Source organism: Semicossyphus pulcher, unplaced genomic scaffold (assembly GCF_022749685.1).
Source record: "Semicossyphus pulcher isolate SPU_LCO1_2020_fin unplaced genomic scaffold, fSemPul1.0.p SCAF_17, whole genome shotgun sequence".
Classification (NCBI taxonomy): Eukaryota; Metazoa; Chordata; class Actinopteri; order Labriformes; family Labridae; genus Semicossyphus; species Semicossyphus pulcher.
In genome coordinates, this window is record NW_027211681.1 from 1477214 (window position 1) to 1500124 (window position 22911).

Below are 22911 nucleotides of genomic sequence, written 5' to 3' on the forward strand. Positions count from 1 at the left end.
TTATACCTTGACAAAAACTGATTGTAACAGGCAGAGGTTGTTGTATCATGTTTTAAACTCCCCTTTGCTTTGTTCTCAGGAGGCCAGATTGGTCAGGATTAGGCAAAGGGAAAGAAAGCCGAGCTACAACTGAGATACGTGTAAATAAATGAATAAAAAAGAACAAAAATGTCATACAGCTACTTCAGCCCTGTTATGGAGCAAAGGAAAACCTAACCACAAAACCACTCATCCATTTTGTTGTGTGATGAAGTTGTAAGTATGACAATTTCAGCCAGATGATTCACACTGTAACTACTATCCTCATTTAGACAGGAATCCTATAAACGATTCCTCTAGGGTTTTCAGGGTGGAGAATGGTTTGACGTATCATCATTCCTCTCCCAGGCCAAACTCCCAGAAGATGCATTGGATTTCACACAAATGACAAAAACAAGCATGCAGGCAAACACCACCCTGGTCCCGGACTGCAAAGCCACTATCAAATTAAACAATTCCAACAATCTCTGGAGAGCCATTGGTAACTTCACATTATTCCATTGTGTGGTTTTGTACCACCCTTAACCACTGAAAAAAACAAATGCTTGCACTTCAAACCTTCTGCACCACCAAGTCCCCCAGCAACATTGTTTGTTTTTAAATCTTCGGTTATTACAGCAAATGCGCACACGCAGCTTATAAGACGTGTTTGTTCACAGAACGTGCCGTAAGGAGATTAATGACTTTAATTTGGGACTTCAGTTCCCAAGAGCCTGTCTGTGCTGAGGAAGAAGAGGAAGCCGAGGGAATACTGAGGCGGCGGCTGTTTACTCCCCCGAGGTTATGTTTCCTGAAAAAAGCCCCTCCCGGCTCCTCTCCCTGCGTGGCCTGAGGGTCCTGTAATTACTCTAAATTTTAGGGCAAGTGTCCGACATGTCTTCTCTTTATGAGTTGACAGGAGGGATTAAGAGGGGATTGCTGCCTCCTGTTAATCTCATTCATTCAAATTTAAGGGCAGGTGTCCAACATGGCTGTGTTTAAAGGTTGACCACAAAGTTGGGGTTAATGACACGCTCCCTTGGCCCCAACTGGCTGTGGCTCCTGTCAGTCACGTATTTATTTCTGGCTTCTCTCTCTCTCTTTGCCTGTGTGTGAGTGTATGTGTGACAGCTCAGGGGGGAAATCTGCTGTGGGCCGTATCAGATTGAACGGTAATTGGTGGCCAGCTAAGAAGGTTCACTGGTTTGCTTTGCACACGTATAATTGGCCAGTCGCTCCACAAAGCACTTTGAGAGTGTGAGCTATGCTAGCTAGCTGAACTAATGAGCACTGCTGTGTGTGTGAGAACTTAAATTTTACTGTCAGTTTTGTCGAGTATGTGTGTTTATCTGCAGAAGAGCCTTACATGTAGGTTTTTTTTTACAGACTGTGCACCTGAAAAGACTGCAGGCGTACTCTTAAAGAAAAAACAGAAGTCCTCCTCTTGAACTCATCACTCTTCATCATCCTACCCATCGCCATCAATCTTTTAAACTGCCTCTCCCTCATCTGCTATCACCCAACTCTCTTCTCCATTATCTTGTGTAACTTCAGGCTCTTACCCACCCTCCATCTTAACTGCTCATATAAGGGGTTAGAACAAGCGCTGAGCTATATCCCAAAGGGCTTGTATTAAATTGCATTGGAAAATGTCTCAGGGATGGTGTTTGCCCCTTGCAACTCATCTAGCGAGTTTTCAAAACATCAATACTATCCATGGGTTTGATTTTAATAAACACAGTAATGCATTTTATTTTATTTATAACTTTTCTTTAAAGGTATAATCGCAACGATTTTCTTGTAAATAAATGTTAGCCCTATCTATCGCTGAATGAGGTAACACAATGGTGATGAAAGCCTTTGCATTTGCAGTATATAGTATTATTATGGACTGGGTGTCAAAAATCACAAGCATCGCCGACTTAGTGACACGTTTTCCATCACCCAGCAGTGGCTGGTCTGTCAGAGAAGGTAGGCGGAGCTAAGCAGCTGCTTTTCCGGTCTCTGCAAGTGTTGCGAGTAAACAGTAATCTACTATGGCTGAACAAACAAAGAAAAGATTGATGACTACAGATACAACTTCAAAAATAAGTGAAAATCCAAAGAAAAAGAAACAAATTCAACGCTCAGATGAAGGCAAACAGTGTAAAAAGGAAAGCGACCGCCAGCGAGAAAAATCATGGACGTCATCGTGGACGTCTGGTTAAATTGGGAAGTGTACTCCAAGCCATTGCCATTTATTGCCAAAGGTGCCGCCATAGAGAATGCAACTGAAATCTTCGAGATTAGATCTTGAAAGAGCAGCAATAGCATTAATTTGAAGCTAGCTACGACAAGCAGCTAACAACTTACCTAACTATCATGTTGCGCTCACCATTAGCATATGGCTTAACCCATCAAGTTATCACCAAACATTCATTCAGTTACCTTAGGAATTACCTCAGCACTCATGTCCACATCACCAGCTAACACTTTCAGCTAAAAAAATGCTGGTAAACAAACAGTTAAGTGAAATATCTGGTTCTATATGTCGGTACAATTAGCAGCAGTTGCTATCTCTGCTGTTTGGTGCTGGGCAGGTAGCATTGAAGCGCTCTAGTTAACAGCTGCCTGCCGTGGCCAAAAGTTAGGCGATAAGAGTGAGAGTGAACCAAAACAGCTAAGTTGGCAGCCAGAAAACCAAGAGAAAGAGCTAAAAGAAGCTAACAAGCTCATAAGGGGGACTTCTAATTTGCTAATTCTTTATAGGTTCACTACAAGCGGCTCAGTTAATACAAATAATTTGTTATCCATTGTTATAAATATATTGTCTATTAGCAGCTTTCAGTATAATTTTATAATTATTTCCACTATTAGGCCATTAGGTTCAAGCTACAGTAGTTGGCACATGTTCACAGACTGTCAGCTAGTACTCAAGCTGGAGCAAAGCAGCCAAGTCATATCAGAAGAAGCTAAGTTAGCATGGGAGACAAAGAAATCGAACATGCTCCTCCTGTATTCAATGATGCTAATACATGAGCTAACACTATTGCTAATCCAGCCAAGGCCTCAAGGACAGAATGCCGATCAAATCAAATTGGACAATTTTCTGCTAACAAGGTTAGGACTTGAATTTGGATAGGGTACAGAGGAGGAAAGAGAGAGAGGGAGAGGGAGAGAGAGAGAGAGAGAGAGAGAGAGAATACATTGGCAGGCAGCAAGCAGGCAGACGGAGAGTAAGAAAGAAAAGTGATTTAATTTAGCTGTTGTGTTGTTACAGCCCAGCCACCAGGGGAAAGCCCTTTTCATTTCTTTGTCTCCTTTGATCAAAATGTCAGTTTGAGTGGGACGGTGAGTTTCTGTGTGAGATGACAGCAGCTTAGGCCCAACAAACGATACTCCTGCACTAGGGAAGGGAATGTAAAAAAGTTGCTAAGTCACTGTTCCTTCTTCAGTTCTCATAACATGAGCGAGGGCCAGGAAGGTATCTGACTGGAACAGGCAAGATGTATAATAGCTTTCTCCTCCTCCCCTGCTGTCCATGCTGTATTCAGTCCACTCCCATGTGTACAAATGCATCTGTGTGTGTGCGCTGTTCATTTAAACATGGTTGCCGATGCATGATGCCCGCTTATGGTGGCATCCGCAACAGATTATGTTTACAGAATCCACAACCAGACTGCAGATGTCCATAAATTCTTAGAGGAAAAAAAGGCCCATGTGTGTGTGTTTGTGTGCGCCTGTTAGTGAAAAGGAAAGCAGAACCTGTGTTCCGTGGCCAGCTTGACAAAACAAATGAAAATTGGAAACCAATTTGGAGTGAATACAAGCAGCATCCCCATTTCTCTAACAATTTACACTACCAATTATACAGCAGGAAAAAAGAGTTATTTCCTTTGATGAGAATTGCAATTACAAGAACAGGAAATATTTTACCATGTACTAAAGTCAGGCTGGATGAACAACTTTCTTTTGACTCAGCTCAGGATATTATTTTCTTTTTTGCTATAAAAAAAACTTAAACAGTCGAGAGTAGAGGAATAATGAAGAGAAAATGAAATGTCAAACAATATGAGGAAAGGACATTGACAACCTGTCAGCATTGCTTCCAGAAGGTTTTTTCTTTGTGTTTTGTTCTGTAGTACGTCTCCTAGAATAATTAGTTCAAGCTAAAATCTCTGATAGCTTATTGATTTCCTGATTTTCAATCTATGCGGGAAGTTTCTTAATGTGATTTGAAAAATTGTTTAAAGAGCACTGCAGTAAGAAGCTCTTAAGAGCAGCATCTGTTTTTACTGCTTTCACTTAAATACTGAATTTGAACCATTTATTTATCCTCATATATCTCACGGTACTATGAGTGCATGCAAACAGGAGAAAGTAAATGCAGGAACATAATCTCTGACCGGGTGTTAATGTCCTTCAAATAGTCTTTTTCCACATTTATGTTTAGCACAGATAAACACAATCTAACTTTGAGTAGTTAAACGTCAGAAAAATCAATTTTCTTGCTCGGGTTGGGGTCAAACATGAACCTATTATTTTCTTGAATAGTTTTGATTATTCATTATCAAATTTCAGTGAATGTCTTTGTCTGTGCATTTCTTACAGGTTTAAAGCAGGCAGGGCATCGGACAAGGTGGTGCCATGTATTTACATGCGAGAGACATTGTGGCATTGTGAGATATTTTGCTGGTACTAAATAGTCATTAAGAACTTTGGTCCCAAAATCATACGTTTATAACATTATAGTGAAAAAAAAGGTTTCAGGGGTCTCGGGTGTGTAACGTCATACATTGTACCAAACATGGTTTCAAATAGCACAACCACTTAAACCTCCACAAACAGACATCCCCAAAATGGGAACTACCATCCATTTAGTGAGACGATCCTTTGTGCAGAATACAAAGTGACTGCACTAACGTCACAGACATAACCATTTGTATTAACTTAAATCAAATAATCAATCTTCAATTACAATGCTTAATTACTCACCCTCTATGGGGCAGTAGCGAGTGACCTTCTCAGGCATTAACTGCCCCTCCTTGTGCCTGCAGTACACCTCAGCGATCTGTTGCCGGCACTCCTTGCTCTTGGCTCTGGATAGAGCCGAAATGGCTTCCTTTCCACTAATCTCGCACTTGGGTGGCTGGTCGTAGGTCACCTCCAGTGGCGCTGCAGTCGGCGTCCTCCTGTGTGGGTGCTGATGTCTGTGCTGTGACTGCGCCTGCTGGACTTGTGAGGCACGGTAGTGTTGCCGCGACCCTCCTGTGACACCCTGACCACCTGGGTAGGAGGCATTGTTGCTGACCACTAGCGCCTGGTGACCTACGGGCAGGACTTCGTTTGAGCTGCGACCCAGACTCGGGGAGCTTTCCCGCCAGGCCTGCTGCTGGGCGTGGGCCTTCTCCTGCAGGTGCTCCCTCTGCTGCTTGCTGCTGGTGGCCCCTACAGACTGCCGGTGAGGCTGTGAGCGCGCACCAAAGTTACTATTGTCTATGTTCTCAAAGTCTTTGGGCACAGAGTTCTCGTTGTTGCTGTCCACTCTATTTTTCTCCTTTGGCCGATGGGAGTAATATCCATCCTGCAACAGGAGAAGAAAGACAAGGGAAGAGTTAAGTAAATGGTGGGGAGTGAGAAATGAGGAGGAGGGAGGACCAAACAAGGAAAACAAGATCAGAATTGACTGAGCGCGGTGCATATCAAATGTCGGATTAACAATCAATGTGCCATGAATGAGCGGGCAGCGCTGCATTGAAGCGTGAGGCATGAAATGAAGTAGCGAGGAATCCAGTGAGGGGACTACAAGGTGCAACCTCACTGGAGGTGAAGCAGGGCTGAGGGCTCTGCCGCTCCGTGCCATCATCAGATTAGCCCCGGTTTCAATTAGATTCTCCCTCAAATGGGCCCGGCACTCCGTAAACAGATTACCAAGAAGGGATAAAGGGCCAGAATATGACTGTGAGATAGTGTGGCTGTTTGTGTTTATGTGTGTATGCATGTTTCTTTTTTTAGTGGAGCCACATGAGAATGTGAAGAAATTGTAGTGGTGTGGCGTGTGACTGGAAAGGCTGCACTTGACAGCGCTGTGTGTCTGCATATGGGAGATAGTGTATGTGTGTGCGTGCGTGTGTGTGTGTGTGTGTGTGTGTGTGTGTGTGCGTGTGTGAGTGTGTGTGTGAACGTCTGAATGTACAATTTCCCTATCTTTCCAGCAGAATAGGCTGAAAGCGAAGGAGGGGCACAGGGGAGAGCAGAAAGAGGAAAAGGGGTAATGAGTGAAAGTGGGGAGAGCGGGGCGAAGGAGCGCTGACACGAGGCGCAAGCTCTGCTTCCAAGAAGCGCTGGCTTTCTCCACTGAAATGTGCCGCGATGCATCAAACGGAAAACTAAGAAAGCTGCCGGGCTGCCACACCACTGTTGCACACCTTGCTAGACACACAAGAGAGGAGGCGAAGGGGTAGAAGTAAGGGGGAGCGGAACGACAAACGGCTGAGGACAGATAGAGCTTATAACAACAGGGGTCCCTGATGTGTTTCTCCATTTACAAGACACAGAAAAGAGGAGAGAAAATAGGAGAGGGAGCTAAGTGCAATATGAGGTAGGTGAGACAGAATGGAAGCAGGTAGGTGAGAGACACAAAGGAGGCAAGTGAGATGCTATTGTGAGGCTCCAAAAAGCATGGAAATGTCTTTCCAGCCCTAAAGCCAGGCCTGTTATCAGCCCATCAACCTTCTGCAAACACCTTGTAGCAGCACAATTACAAAGGTGGCTGCATGACACACTTTCACATTCGGAGAGACAGGAAGGACGGTGATAGCATAGAAGTGAAACAAGAAACAACAAACTAGATAAAGACTGAGGAGGAATAATATTCTCATTGTCAGCTCCTTTTAAGCTGCTTCCCTGGCAGAGGTCTGATTCTCACAGCACTGGCTACCTCTAAGCTTCTTCTTCTCCTCTCCTCATTCGTTGCTCTCCATGTTTCTCTGCCTTCACTCGAATCTTTGCCTTTTTCCCTTCACACTTCTCTTCACACATCGCGAATCCACCCCTCTGCTCCTCTCCCTTCACCTCTCATCCCTTCTTTTCCACATCTCGCTCCTCTTCTCTCATCATCTGTTCCCCGATTTAACTTCCCTTGCACCTCCTTTTCTCCTTCCCATTCTGTTCTTAGCTTCATCTCTACTCCTGCCTGTCATAACCTCTCCCCTCTCCTTCCCTCCTTGTGTCTCTCTACTTTCTTCACCCTGCCAGTTTAAACAGACCGTGTTGCCTGAATGGCAGAACCTGCTAATCCTGCGTGTAACAGCTGCTTAGGCCAGTGATCACCTAAAAAGAAATCCCTACTTGCCGAGTTTCAAAGGGAATGCTTAAGGGTGCTAATCCATGCAGTGCAAGTCACTGGATGTTTGCAGAGGTAAAATGAGGCTGTGTGCGTTCACGATTATGTGTCTACAGTGCATGCTTCTTGTGGATTTTTTTTTACTAAAGCGTTCAATGGTTTGTGTGTGTGTGTGAGTGTGTGTGTGTGTGTGTGTGTGTGTGTGTGTGTGTTTAGGGGAGAGAGAGGGCTCGTAAAGTAGAGACAGCATGTGTTTGCCCTGGAGAAACAGATACTTTCGCTTTGAGTCCCAACAAGAGGCGAAAAGATGAGATGAAAAATGCCCAAGAGAGCAAATATTAAATAAATAATATATAGATATTAAACATAGCATACTCTAGATTGTCTTATCTCTGAAAATATGCCAAGCTCCTCTTTACAAAATTAGCCCCTTCTGCACAGCAAGGTCACATGAGGATCTATATTTTATCTTTCATGTAGAAATGTATAGTGGAGGCTTATCAGAAGCTGTTTTTAAAAAAAATAAAATAATCAGGCTTATTAAAGGGGTACTTTGACAATATGCTTCAAAACTCGTATGCCAAGAGTTAGACGAACAGGTCAATGAACGATAGATGCGATGCTAAGTGTTTAGCTTAGCATAATGAAAAGGGGATAAACAGCAAGCATGGCTCTGTCCAAAGTACCAGCACCACTAAAGCTCACAAATTAACAGAAACTTTGTGTTTGAAAATTACATTTTTCTGTTTTGTGCCATGACATTTCTTGGCTGGCAACTGAGCTAAATTACTGCTCCCATTTAAGCTATGTTAAGCTAAGCTAACCAGCTGCTGGCTGTTGCTTCGTATTTACCACTTCTGGCAAGACAGCACAAATGCATCTTTCCTACAATGTCAATCTATTCCTTTAGGCTTCAGCTGAAATAAGCAAGCAGCGGCACCATATTATACAAGGGCCACATATGCAGTGATGTTGAGTCCCTGGAACCCACGGGTGGGGATTTGAGTGGGAAATCGAATGGGTAAAATTTTTGGTTCCTGAGAAATTGTAGTGTTAAACTCATGTTTGATGTTGGTATGGTATGATGTGGTTATAATCAACAGATATATTCACATATGTTCAAAATGTATCTAAAATTAGAAGAATAAAATTGCAAATCTGAAAAGTTGATCAAGACACAGCTTCATTTTGTATGACATACTAAATTAAAATAAAATATTGTTAAATTAATTAATAAGTGCTGATTTTAACACATGAACAAAACATTCTCATCACCCTGACACAGTCTACTAAAAAAACGAAAATCAAAAATCTTCTAGTCTGAACATCTACTGAATGAAATGTGATTAACAGTGATCAGAAAGTGAACTGAGTCAATCAATGTGAAACAAAAAAAGAATGAAATGATGCAGAGATGTTTGTGGAGCATTGTGAGCAGTCTTAATGTAAATCAAGTCAATAGCATTTGTCAATTATGACATGTACTTAGTGAGCGGTAACAACGTCGTCTGAGCATAAGAAACCAGCAGCCGAACTGCGAAGTTCATATCATTAATTGTTGAAATGAAATTTGTGGTGAATGGCTAGTTGTTGTTGTAGTGGCTAAACTAGCATGTCGCGAAACTGTACATGTGATCTCGTCTGCGCTAATTAGATGTGCAGAGGGTTGAAACAGCGGTGCATTGACAGCAAGGTTTCCCTTGCGGATTACTGTGATTTAAACACGAGTTTCACGACAAATCTAGTTCATAATGTTCTATAAATAAATCGTTCTGTATGGGAAAGATTTTAATTTTAACGCGTCACAGCCCAAGCAACATCACTGCATATGCGAGCTAAAAGTGAGGTACTCTGACTGAACTGATGATGATTGATCAAAAAACAAGTTGGCTCGCTGTAATTTAATCAGCACATGGCAGTGTTGAGAAAAAAGAGCAGTCTAAGTTTTTGCATGTTTGGGGGAAGTAACATCAAACAGCCAAAGTGGTCACAGTCAGGTTCTGATGTGTCTTTTGTCCACCAAGAAACCCAGAGATATTGAAATGTTGATGTGCAAAGCTGAGAAGCTGGAAGCAGCAAATGTTTTCATGCCCTTTCCTTGATAAATGCCTCGTCAACAGTTCTCCATCGCTAAAATTGTTTTGGATTAATTTACATAAACTGACTGACTTATCATTTGAGCATGAGGTTGCTGTGTGTAAAATTGTTTCTTTGAATTAATCCCAGCTTGCTGTAATTGTTTTCTTTGGGGTAAAAAAAGCAAAAAGCATCACGCATGTTGATTTTCTGCAAATTAATCGACACAGTCAAACGCAGTTAGCCCCATGTGGCCCTGAAGTGGAAATGAGTAGCATTTGTAAAGAGGCACTGAGGAGACTCCTGTGTATAAATAAATAAATAAATAATCTTCACACAGTGCCCCCTCCTCCCCTCTCCCCCTGTGAGCAAAGGACTCCAAGAGCTGTGTTGCTCTTTAATCTCCAGGACCGGGCTCGGAGCAGGAAGTGGTGGGGCACAGAATTAATCGTAGTGGCGGCCATTGAAGATAGGGGCTGCGTTGGACTGCAGATGGGGCTGGGAGCTGGGGGCAGCTATCGATTGTTACCGGGGATGTGTTTTCTACTCCCTGGGAGTGTCGGGGAGGCCAAGCCAGGATTGCCTGGCATGCGGTGTGCTGGTTCTGCACACTCACACAAATACACACATACACACACAAACGGCCCTCCTGGAGCTCTGTTGAGGAGTGAGGAAAAAGCAGAGGGGGTAAACGTTAAAATCATCCATCACTGGTAGGTACATTTAGAGAGAAGCCTGTGGGGCTGGGAGTTTCAGCGTCCCCCCCGGGAATGGTTTAGTCCATTTCTCAATACAGAGCTGGCCCTTTCCACTTTCCCCCACTTCCTCTGCCATAGGGGGAAATATTTCACCTGTCCTTTTTTCTCTCTTTTCTCTTTTTCCCTTTCTCTCCATTCTCCACAATCTCCCGTGCAGCAGAGGAAAAAAAGGCACATATCTCTCTCTCAGCACCTGTCCAGCTTCACCACTCTCCTCCTCCTCTTCCCCCGGCCCGCGTATCATCCCTCGCTCTAGGAAGGAAAGCAGTTCATCTGCTCCGCCCCCCTCCCCTTCTTCCTAATCCCATCATTTACTGGTGCAGTCCCATGGTAGATGTGAGGCAGAGCAAGGTAGCAGCACATATCAGTTACACCCCACCCTCCCAGTCAGCTTCCTTTAGAAGACATCATTCCTAAGGGCCCCGAGCTGAGATAAGCTGCCGCGTGTGCCAGCAGTGCGTATACTCTGTCAACACAAGCTGGTGCATGGACAGCCAGGTACACAACCGAACAAACATGTACATAAACATATAGTCAAGTTTATTAAGATATACAGCACTGCCTTTGTGTGTGTAGGAGGGTGTTAAGTGACCTCGCAGCGTGCAGGCCGGCTTCTGCTCGACCTGCCTGCCATGTGGCTAACAAGCTCAGATTAATTACCTGGACTGAATCCCTGCGATACTCCGAGCAAGATGTGGCGTCTGGTGTGACAGGGGAGACTGATACACTGACAGACTTAGTGCACAGCTGCTCGAGCACCTCAGGACACCTCGAGTAGGAACGAGCCAGGCTAGAGCCGGGATGACCTAAATGCTTAGAAGTCTACTTATCGTAGCTTATCAGCTGTAGAGTTTGGGTGTGAGAGCAGCTGGCATTTTCTGCATTCAAAGATTCACAGTTTAGGTGTTAAATGCTATGGCAAAGGTAGACTGAGCTTTAATTCAGATCAGTAACATACAGCCAACAGTTAAGAGTCCAAAGGGTTGAGATGGCAATTAGCAATTTGGAAAAAGGGTAAAGAGATGCAAAGATGAGTCATGGAGAGATATATGTTGATGCCTCAGTCAAGAGGAACTCAATTTGTGCTCACTTTCGAGGGTTTCGTTGCATTCTGTCTTCTAGTTATGAATATTTCCTGAGTTCCTGCTACCTTTTTCTCTGTCTTTCACCCTTTGGCCAATCCCTTCAATCCCCTTTTCTCCCGACGGCTAAACTTGGAGGAATGTTGGTCACATGCAATGTAAGTGTGTACGTGTGTGTGTGTGCGCAAATGCACGATTAGCGGCAGCTCTGAATGAACAGGCTGGGTTTGGTATGCACAGAAGCCTCTTGTTGTGTGCCCTGCGACAAGCCCCCGAGCTAAAGCGGTGAAAAGGGAGTGTGTCTTTGTGTGTGTGTGTGTGCGTGTGTGTGTCTGCGTGTGCAAATGTGTTACAAGTAGCTTGAGGAGACAGACAGTCAGAAGCTCTGAAAACTACTTAACAGCTTTAGGTTTGCCAAATGAAATTTAGAGAAAGCATTATCTGAAAAGACGAGAAAAATGTTGAAAAAAAACTTCTCATCTGGGATTTCCCTTTAACAGACTAATGATGGTAATCGGCTGCTTATAAGTGAAACTACTGAAAAAAGATCAAAGTCTTTCAGAGACAATGTTCCCCGGGTTGAGGCTCGTGGGTGTTCACTGAGACCAGAGGGCAGAGGTGAATTCACAAACTGCTGTTGAATTTCCACTTCTTTACATGGATATTCTAGTGTTGCCGCAGATACAAGTACGATAGACAGACTTCCTCTTTCTGAAAAATGTAACCTTCCTAAATATAGCAAAGCTCTACTTAAAAATTCCAAGAAACAAGAAACAAGAAATGTTTTAACAGCGGGGGATTCTCTCAGGAGCTACCATAAAGCCTCAGTGGAATTAAAAAATAGTTCTCCCTCCCTCACAAAACAACGCTGTGAATGCTGTTGCAAAACTTTTCTGATCTTTTGCAATAGTTTTCCCCTATAGAGCTGCACTCATGTACATAACCCCCTCAAAGCTTTCATGTTCTCTGATTGGCTATTGATATGTGCAGTTCAATCATTGTTGTACATTCTGCACTCTCATTACAATTCCACACAGGTGATATTAAGTACCTTAGCTGATGAGACCCAGGAGTGTGTGAGCATGTGCAAACTGAACTTAACTGATATCTCCCTCACTCCTCTGTCCCTCCAGAGTCGATCGCGCCCATTCAAGTCAATGATCGTGATTCCACAGCACGCGCCGCGGTCTGTCTCCAGCACGTACCAGAAGCGTGTCTCCACTCTGCTCCGCTAAAGATATGCGCCGGGTCTATTTTTGACGGAGACCGTTTCAAACACGTGTCACGGAAGTCACACACGAAAGCAGCATACAGGATCCGGTCATTTAAAAAAAAACCACATGTTCAGACCGGTACAGACAACGTTTACTTTAAGATCAACACACTGAAATCTCATAAAAAGAACATTTTTAATTAAGTAGTGTACTCCTCCATGGTACTGTAGAAGCACCCAAATCACGGAACGATTTCCAAATGAGCAGATAATCAACCTCAGATATGCAAACTGAACTGTAGTTTGTGTGTTGCTCTGCTAACATTGATGTTGTCACGTGATTTCTCAATTTTCGCGCGATAATGTAGTTCTCCTGAGATCTTGTGATCTCGCGAATCCAGCTGCTTGGACCAGCGCTTCGCTGCCCTGTGGATCAGAGTTCCTGTGGGTGAGGGCTCGCGCCATTGACGGACCAGAAACGCGCTGCAGACGGAACGCGACAGAGACGGATCCTGTGGGATCGAGGGGTAAGACTTTTGTTCTGCCTTTTTGTTGAAATTATGACTTTTTGTTTCACCTTTTGGATTTTGACTTTTTGTTGGAATAAATCTGCATAGTCTGCATCTGGGTCCTCTCCTTGACAGTTTCGACTATGTCTATGAGGTGTTCAGACCTGGTATTATCCACGTGTCCTGGGTGATCCAAGAACAGCTGTTCACACCTAGCATTAACGAGCCCCTCAAATGCATCTTCAGTGACCACTTGCAATCGGATCTCACTTTCCGGCTCTGTAAGCAAATGAACACGGAGCCTCATTCACCTTCATTAGACTTTAAAAAACATCATATAATAAAAACCTGTGATGCACTGCATATGATTTTCACACTTTGACATATTAACCAGGAACTACTTTCAAACCAACAGCTGTAAATAATTAAATATGATGGCTGAGCTCAATTAAGCCGCCTCAGTTTCAGGGTCCTTGTATATTACATTGGTGGCTAACTGTCACACTATAATGAGTCGCTGGGGCACTTGAACTAAACGGAGACATCATTAAGGTTATAAGTAACATGTGTGCTTTTCCTACCACAACCAAACGACTGCTGTTAAAACACAGATTACACTCTACCTTGTCTGTGTGAATTGGACAGAAAATACATTGCTGTTCATGGTTGTTTTGTACTTTGTAGGGTTACGTTTGAATACTTTTCATTGAAGCTAACATCAATGCCGGTGATAGTATTGTTCTCTTGATGTAGTTGTAGCACATTACACCATGAGGTACAGTACATAAATGCAATATTGGTTTTTATGAATAAAAATAGCCACTTAGATCATATTTAGGCCTACTTGAGAAGAATTGTTACAGACTTGTAAGCAGGTTACAGCTAGTTAAGCTCTTTACGTTTGACATTTTGGAATATATTATTATTCACTTTCGTGCTAAAAGTTAAATAACAAGATTTGAAATTCCTCTCATCTCCAGGCACTTTGTGAAATAGCTGTTTTTTGGCCTCCAGATTGATTTATTCAGTTCCACATAACTATATCTAATAGATCCACTTCCATGTTTAATCACTTTCCTCTTGGATTGCAAAAAAAAAGATATATATATAGAATATAGAGAAATGCATGAATTGTTAATGGGGCATTAAATGGGCATAATTCACTCTAGACTCTGAATTGTGTTGTGGAGATAAATTGAAGTGAACTCTACAGTGGATAAAGAAAATAACATAAACTTGTTTATATCAAGATTACTCTCCTCTGGAACCTTCCCCCAAGGATTTACAAGAAAAAGAGTTGAGAAGCGACCTCAAATAATCTCAAAGATTTATTTTAGTATGAACCAACAACAAGGAACCTCACACTGGGAACAGTGTTAGAGCTGAAATCCCCAAAGCATGTGGCAAAGTGAAGCCGGGCTGCCTCAGTCTGAGACAAGGTTTGATTCACATTCTCCCCTTTAAAATCTGTACATGTACTACACACACACACACACGCCTGCATCTCCAGACTCACTTGTCCCCTATTACTAATACACACAGCAATGTTATTGTACATACACGTCCACCCATTCATACGCACATGCACACACACACACACACACACACACACACACACACACACACACACACACACACACATCCCTATAACTTGTGAGACTGGTTGGGGCCTGTGTGTTTTATTTCCGTGAGTGTTTCTGTGTGTGTGTGTGTGTGTGTGTGTGTTTGGAGCAATCTAAGTTTTCTCTACTCTTGAGGCAGCAGAAACCAGGGAGGGTATTGGATTCGAGTGTGAGGCCTCAGTATTTATGCACAGTAGAGAGAGGAATGAAGTGAAAAAAAAATCAACCCACCAAGATTTTTTTACAATCAATGTCACGCCTGACCGGCAACAATAATCAGCTTATAGTAATACTTCTCCATCAAAAAGAAAAACTATTTAGAATAACAAGAATTCTATTTTCATGAATTGCCATTTCTATGCAGACATTGTCACATGTTTGAATGGCAGGTCCAAAATGTCCTAGTGAATTGTTGTATCTCGTTCCTCTCCTTCAGAGAACAGAAGTTATAGTCATAACATTTCCTTAAAAAGCGTGTTCTATTAACATTTGCCCTGGAATAGCTAGAGGAACAGTATCAGTTCTAAGGTGAGGGTGATTCACAATTTACAAAAATGAGCACTGAGCAACTATACAGCTGTGATAGTGTAATATGATGAAGATTCTTGTGTTTGAATATTACGTAGGGACAAGTGAACATTTGAATGCGTAAAGGATTATGGACACAGCCTTAGTGGTATCATTCCTCCTCAAGGTAAATAGCCTAAATTGTCTGAATGGAAACTATTTAATTTCTAAGTCTCTTCATTTGGAAGCCATAAAAGAGAAATCATAAAATCCAATACATGAGTTTAGAAAACTTATTGTATGATCTACTTCAGTGGTGTAACAATGAGCTAGAAATGCTCCCTGAGCTTTAAACAGAGAGCCAATGTTACAGACGCTAAGCTAGGTAGGTAAGCTAGACGTCTGTGATAACATAACTAAACTAATATTTGGTGTAATGTTTTAACTAAAAGATTTCTTAACATTCTTAATTTGTTAAATATTACACAACATTTCACTGACCACACTTCCTGTCTGCTAATCATGCTAATGTTGCTATTTGTAGCTTCTCTTCCCCCAGTAGCCTGCACCTTATTTTAGAGGAACTTTACTATGAAATGTAAACTGGAATCTATTACAGATTTGTTTCATATATGCCAGACAATGATATGTCATATACAATACAACAGATTTCTGCCATATACTCCTCAAAAAAAGCATTGTTAGCAGTTCTAATTTTCAGCTTGACCTGTAGGAAACGGTTTGACATGGTTTACATGACAACATGTATGCTATGTGTAGGTAAGTTGGTGATGATAAAACAGTTCCCTATAAGCATGAGCGTCTCTTTACCATTAGAGTAAGATTAAGTGGGTTAACCTTGTGTCTGACTGTATTCTAAATAGGTGAGCACAGGTCACTGAGATCTTTTGTATTAGTGCTTCTGACCTACAACAGACACTTACGCATAAAAGGATTTCAATCAGGAAACCTCACTGGTTACAGCCTAAGGTTTAAAAACTAAACACTGTTCCCACAATACAATGCTGATATACTTTCCCTTAACCTCATTTCTATTGCGGCCAATGTCCTTTAGTAGACTACAGAAAATGATAGATGCCCACTAACTGCTTCTAAACCTCCTCTTTCCTGGTCTTTTATTCTCATAACCACTTCCTGTCCTCTGTCCTCCTCTGCCTCCTCTGTGGGTGAGCCCTGGGAGTTTCCACATGACAACAGGAATCTAAATCATATGGCTTACACACAGTATATTAGGCCTATATCTCTAAAGGGCATGACAGCCCTTTAGCAAGCCATGAGAAGATACTGGCAACCTTCCTGCTGTGTCCCTTTACCCCCTCCTCTGTCTAATACCGGCCTCTTATTTTCTGCTGTGAATAAACCCCAGAACTTTACATCTCCAGCTCTGAATGGGCCCCATCAGGCGATTTCTGAGCCATATCTCACAAGGGCATGAAAAAGCCTTACCCCCCTGTCCTCACCGCACACCTCCCTGTTCATCCATGAAATGACACCCCTATTTAATCAATTGTGAATCATGAAATTTTGCACAAGAGACCCCTTTTCTCCGCACTTGACAGTGATTGAACTGCACAGCCATGCAATTCCATTCACCACGGCGATGAGAAGAAAAGAGAGGGGGGAGGGGCGGCACACTGTGCAGTGTTTGAGAGATGAAGGTGATTTCCCTGTGACATCATGGGCCCCTGCTCAATGGCACTGCAACAGAGGGTCCCTTCTATGCATTGAGGCCACGTGGTCAGACAGCACAGTGGGATCCTACAGCTGATCTATAGGGGGCGTGTGTGTGTGTGTGCGTGTGTCTGCATGTATATGTGTGTGAATGTGCCTCATTGGAACAGCCCTCCACACAAACATTTTACAGAGGCTCTGAAAAGACCAGGGGTTAAGAATAACAGAGAAACGGGGGAGCAAGGGGGCTATGAGTGAGAGATTACAAGTGAAGGAGGGTGGAGGAGACAGAGTGAGATAAAGCCTGAGAGAAAAAGTAGTTTAATGGAGGCGAACAAGAGTGGCAGAGAGAGGGACGGGGTACGAGACCCCTGACGGGAAAGGCCCCCCATTTTTTGCATGAAGGGGCTGGTGGGAACGACATGCGGAGTATGATGCAAGGTCTGTTTGGAGTGTGTCAGGGAACATAGCTGAGATTCCTGGCATCTGTGTGACATAACAGTGACAGGGCATGACCCCGGTGCAGAGGTCAGACTGAATCAGCTTTATGTCACAAAAATGACAAGCTCTGGATTTAAGATCTATTCAATATTCAATGTTTTTTGTATAGGATGAGGACGTTTAAAAAGAAATGACTGGGTGTGTTTCACTCATGTGCCTGTGTTTGAGCACAGCATGCTAATCATGTGCAAATATATCACAGCGGGGAGAGCTTTGGTTTCACTTCCACAACGCAACTACACATTCTGCTGGTTGGACAAGCCTTCAGAATCACATTATTGTGCAACATATGGAGAAGTGACTATTCCCCAAAAAAACACAAAATATTTTACGAAACTGTTTCTCAGTTCAGCTATTAGGATGAAAGAAGACTAAAAAACTCTGTTCTAGAGAGCACATGTCCAAGGATGCACAAATCTAGTATGTTTGTTATTTGCTAAGTACACCACTTTGGTTCAGCTTGAAATAACTCAATGACGACTTTAATAATCTTCTACATTTTTCTCTAGCTGCACCATTAGTTTGTGTTTTTCAATAAAATGTTAAGAGCGTTTCAACCAGGAACATTATTCTATCGTTGACAAGAGCAATGTGTTTTACTGAGCAGTACATCAGGCTCAAGAAATGTGCAATTGTTCACATACGTGAACACACTTTGTCTTTGGTGCTTTTTAGCAAAGCTTTAAACGCTACACTCTACACTAAGATGGATAGATAGATAGATAGATAGATAGATGTTCTTTATTGATCCCAAACTGGAAAATTGTGGCGTTACAGCAGCAGCAGGTTACGATCAAGGTTAAGATGGTGACGATCATGGTCAACATTATACCTGCTTATTATCAGCATATTAGTATGTAGGCATGCTGATGTAACCCTTCATTTAATCCATTCACCTATAAAAGGCTCTATTGTGAAAATTCAGGAACAGCATCTCAATGCGATTCTTTTGCGTCCCATTTTCCAGGTTTTTTTGAAATGTGTTTATAGGTTTAAGATTAGCAAAAAAATTCTAACTCAAGGTCCTCTTAATGGATCAAGATCATTAAACCATATTACACAGCCTTTCAATCAGCTGATAAAGACTGCCAACATGGATGAGTCGCCCTAAAAGTGCACAGAACCATGGGAAGTTTAAACATCTTCAGTTCAATGACCAGTGGAAAATTCAATCTGCTGGTAAGGACTGTGACATTTGGTAATAAGCTCAGGAAACAGACAGTAGATAGAGTTTGGGATGGGATGTTTTCTAAACTGTTCTGAAGGTAAAGAATTATACTCAAAGTTTCTCAGATATTCTACAGACAAATAAAAGGGAGAGAAGCTATCCAGAGGGTTGCTTTAATTAATTCTGATGTATTTTATTTATTAAATATTTGCTAAAATGGGAATGTAAGGTATCTGTTAATTACATTAATTAATGATGTGGTTTCCTGGTGACTCAGATGCTCAACATACATCTCTACCTGGCTTCAATAGAGGCTCATTCCTTGTCACACACCAGCTCTCCTTCTCTAATCTGTATGCAGTGTGAAGGAGAATTGAAGGGGAACACCTGGACACATCAGGGCCAGAGGATAACAAGATGCATTTTTCTGGGAACACAGTTTTGCAAATGACATAATTTGTCAGTGACCTGTGTCACTCTGGCAGTACAAAGAACACATACTGTGCTCTGAGGTTTGGAGCCTATCTGCTCCGCTTGCTCCTGCAGAGGAAATTAATTTCTGTGCTCCGACAGACTGATGCTGGGATGAAAAACAAGATGAATCGATAACAAAGAGGCACAGTGTTAATCACCTGATGCGTTATTTGAGAAGACTTGAGTTTCTCCTTTGAGCCCAAGTACATAGACAGCAGGTTATTTATGTGTTACTTAATGTACTCCGCCAACTTTGCGCACCAAAGGGATGTAGTAATGATGCGGTCCCGGTCATGTCAATGAGGACCAAATATAGTTTCTCTAATGTCCAGGGGTTAGGGGTTGAAAAGACTTTTCCCCAGTGGCCGCCATTTTTGCAACTCAAGAACACAAGAGACCTGTTTTGTTGAGCTGTTTTTTTGAACGATTAAATGGTAGCTTATTCAAAATATTTATGGAATCGCTTTGGCATCGTACACGAATATAGCAATCATTGTCACCATATGACATAAAACATGAGATTAACTCCAACCGTAACACTACAATTTGTCAGAAACAACTATTTTATTTGATGACCCACTTCAATGACCACCTATGGGTGCTGTTGTCTCACTCCATTGAAAAACCTATCAGCATAACTGTAAAGGTGCGACAGCGGTAGCATTCTTCAGCAAATGTAGGAATAGTACGAGCACGCAGACCCGAACAAGTCATTTGGAGGGGTGTCATGTTTGCATAAATGCATCCAGTGTAACTGAGGACCCCTCCAGGGCTTCAATTATTTCCAGAGGGGATATTTTGAATCTGGTCACAGTCTTATAATCACTTCTTGGCTGTCAGACAAAACGGTTCAGGCTGTGTTGGGAATCAGAAGAACCCTGTGGAGACAGTTGTCGGTTGTGTATCCGCAGAGAGAGTCGGGGGTGAAAATCACAGCACAAATGTTTACTGAAGCAGAAATACACAAAAATTACTTTCTCAAAAGTGTGAATGGTCCAGTTGTTACATTTGCATATGCTTGATGCATTCTGCATGCTGAGCAGTTACACATTAGTCTTGAATATCATTTTCTAAATGATTTTAATCAATTCATCTGAAAGTCACACCATGTGGTAAGATTTGCATTACATTATTAATTAAACAACAAATGCAGGGAACTAATGGCTTTTCTCCGAACAGCTGTGATACTCACGTGAGGTTACTCAGTGGACACACTGCCGTCAGGCTGAGACGCCACAAAATGAAATAAAGGCAAACTCTCGGTTTCAGATAAAAGGAAGGTGATAACTTCATAAGATGAGAAAAGTCTGCACAGTTTCTTTTTTCTGACTGAATGACGGGAAGGGAGATAAAGATCAGAGGAAAACAGGGGGAGGAGGAGACAGTGACTGTGAGGAGCTCTGCACCTAAGCTAGCAGTAACGCGTGGAGACTCGGCTGATACGATCTTTTGGTCTGATACCCAGATCATTTGAACATCTAAATGACTGAGGGCCCCACAGTCCAACACGGTGGATCCTGAGGCAGAAAGGAGATTTCAGAGTTTAGGCTGTTTTCAGAGTTTTAAAGGCCCTTAAATGGATCCAAAGAAGAAACAGACTAATGTGGATGTTTACAGGAGGAAAATGGTGAAAGGTCATTTTGCAACAGAACATATCTTTCATCTGACAGAAAGAGTTTTCTGTATCGCAATAAGTACACTGATCAAAGGACATTGATTTACTTTAATCCAGTTTGGAACTGCACTGCAGAGATTTCCCTGCTTGACCCCAGTATTAATTTTGGCACCAGCTACATACAGTTATTGAAGTCATACTGCTAGCAGACTCACAATGACAATGCTAACATGCTGATGCTGTTTAGCAGGCTTGGAATGCTAACATTTGCTAATTAGCACTGAGAACAAAGTATAGCAAGAGCTGATGGGAATGTCCTTAGTTTTTTGCATAAACCAAAGGATTAAACATACTGACCTGTTTATTGCGCTGAAGCTAATGTCTCGAGTGTGTCTCAAGCTAATATTCATGACAATCCAGCCCATTGCTTTTGATACATATTACTCAATTGTCTCTGGTGATTCTAGATAAAATATCTGGTGACCAACAAAGTGATAAGTTTCAATCCTCTGGGCAGCATGAATGGCTATACAAAAGTGAACATCAACCCTTCCGATAATTGCCGAGATATTTCAGCATGGACTAAAGTGGTAGACCAACCGACCAACTGACCGACATTGCCATTCAGCCCCCTCAGAGCTGAAAGTCCTTCTCTCTAACTCTATCTTGTCTCTTAATCCCCTTGTAGCCAACAAGTTGCTTTATACTAATTCCAAACCCTGACTAGACAAAGTGGATTAACCTGTGGGTCACATGGTAATTTTTAACCCCTGCATTAACCATGACTTCAAAACCCACCCCTGCGAGTGTACAGTAGCAGGTCGTGGTACAGATCTTGAAAGACACAGGAAGGGGGAACTTTGATGTCTCAATAGGCTGAAAAAATACTTGAAAAAGGTAGGAAAGCCCCTCACCATAGCCTGTGCCTTTGCTTGTCATCACCAAAATCTGATCTGTTTTTTAGATATACTTTGAACCCACGCTGAACTCCACCCGCGCTTTCTGAGAAAAACACATTAATGTGCCTTTAAACCGTTTAAAACTGAACATTGCATCCAATTATCAAGCAATTATAGCTAATCAGCTGAACTGCTGAGGTGCAGGAGAACAACAAGCTCCATGCGTCTCTTTTCATTGTTGACGCTCACACTAATCCCACCTCAGAACAGCAGGGAGTCTCTTCAAAATCCCACCAAACCCTTTAACTCTGACATCAAAAGCCAACTGTTGCCAGCAGGGCCGCCGGACCGGGCCACACCCAAACAAGTAGCAACACAATCTGGTCAAATTACAACGTTCACCTCCCCCATCTCCAGCATTAAAGGGCACCTTAATATCCCCTCTACCACCTGGCTGGCATCAAAGCCCAGAAACCCAGTGCTTAGCTGGAGACACATCAGCAACATTTTTGGCTTTCATTTCCTTCTCCGCAGCGGGGGAGATCAGGGACACGCCAGGGCTCAGTGTGAGAGAAAAAAAGACGGAGGTAGACACAGAGTCTCTTTTTCAGCCAATAATGTCTGTAATTTGTCCACAGATTGAGGAGGGAAGAGACAAAGAAGGCCCTCAGACACCACTCATTCAGCTGAAAGCACATTTATGCACTTGTGTGTGTGTTTGTTTTTATGTGTGTGTGTAATTAGCAGCACGGTGTTACAGCTCCCTAGCTTGGCTGCAGAGTTACTGGACACCAGGACTCCTTCTTCTCCTCCTTCACCCTCCCTTAACGTCCATCCCTCAGCTGCAGATGTTGCATTTGGCAAGACAACGGACCAACACAGAAGTGGACAGATGTTTCCACACATACTCACACTGATACATGCAGATGGATATGTGATGCAAAGCAGCACTGAATGAAATACAACGCTCACATTACACAGAGAAGAGACACGCATGCGATCCCTTCACTGTCTCTCCTCTAGTATTGCCTGCTGGCCTTGCATGGCCTCTGCACACCCACCATATGCTAACTGCTGGGAGAGAGCTGTAATTTGTAAATGATTTAACCTTTTAATAGAGAAAAGATGAGGTTGGCTACAACCGAGTCCCTCTGGATGTGAAGCGAGAGAAGAAAAATAAGGATTGGAGCTGTGATTTAGACATCATTTAATTGTACTGTCCAATTATCTATGCGGTTCATGTACTATAGTGAATTGTCTGTTGTGTGTGCGTGTGCGTTTGCCTGAGTGTGCACTTGTTGGTGGGTTCTTACTTGAGGATAAATGTGTTTGCATGCAAGTGTGTGTGTGTGGTTTTCAAAACAAGCTGGTGCCAAGGCTTAGCTGATAGGCTAATTAAGCTCACCACAGGGAATAAATGTTTCCTCTCTGCCTGCCATTTGTCACACCTGGC

At 42.6% G+C, this 22911-nt stretch overlaps 1 protein-coding gene across 1 annotated transcript in view; it reads right to left on the reverse strand.

Annotated features, from left to right (window-relative positions):
* The window catches only part of xylt1 (xylosyltransferase I), an 81882-nt gene that overhangs the window by 33529 nt on the left and 25442 nt on the right, over positions 1-22911 (reverse strand). Inside the window, exon 2 of the mRNA XM_069666190.1 lies at positions 4993-5581. Within this exon, the coding sequence (XP_069522291.1) occupies positions 4993-5581 (589 nt within the window). The remainder of the gene's footprint in view (positions 1-4992; positions 5582-22911) is intronic.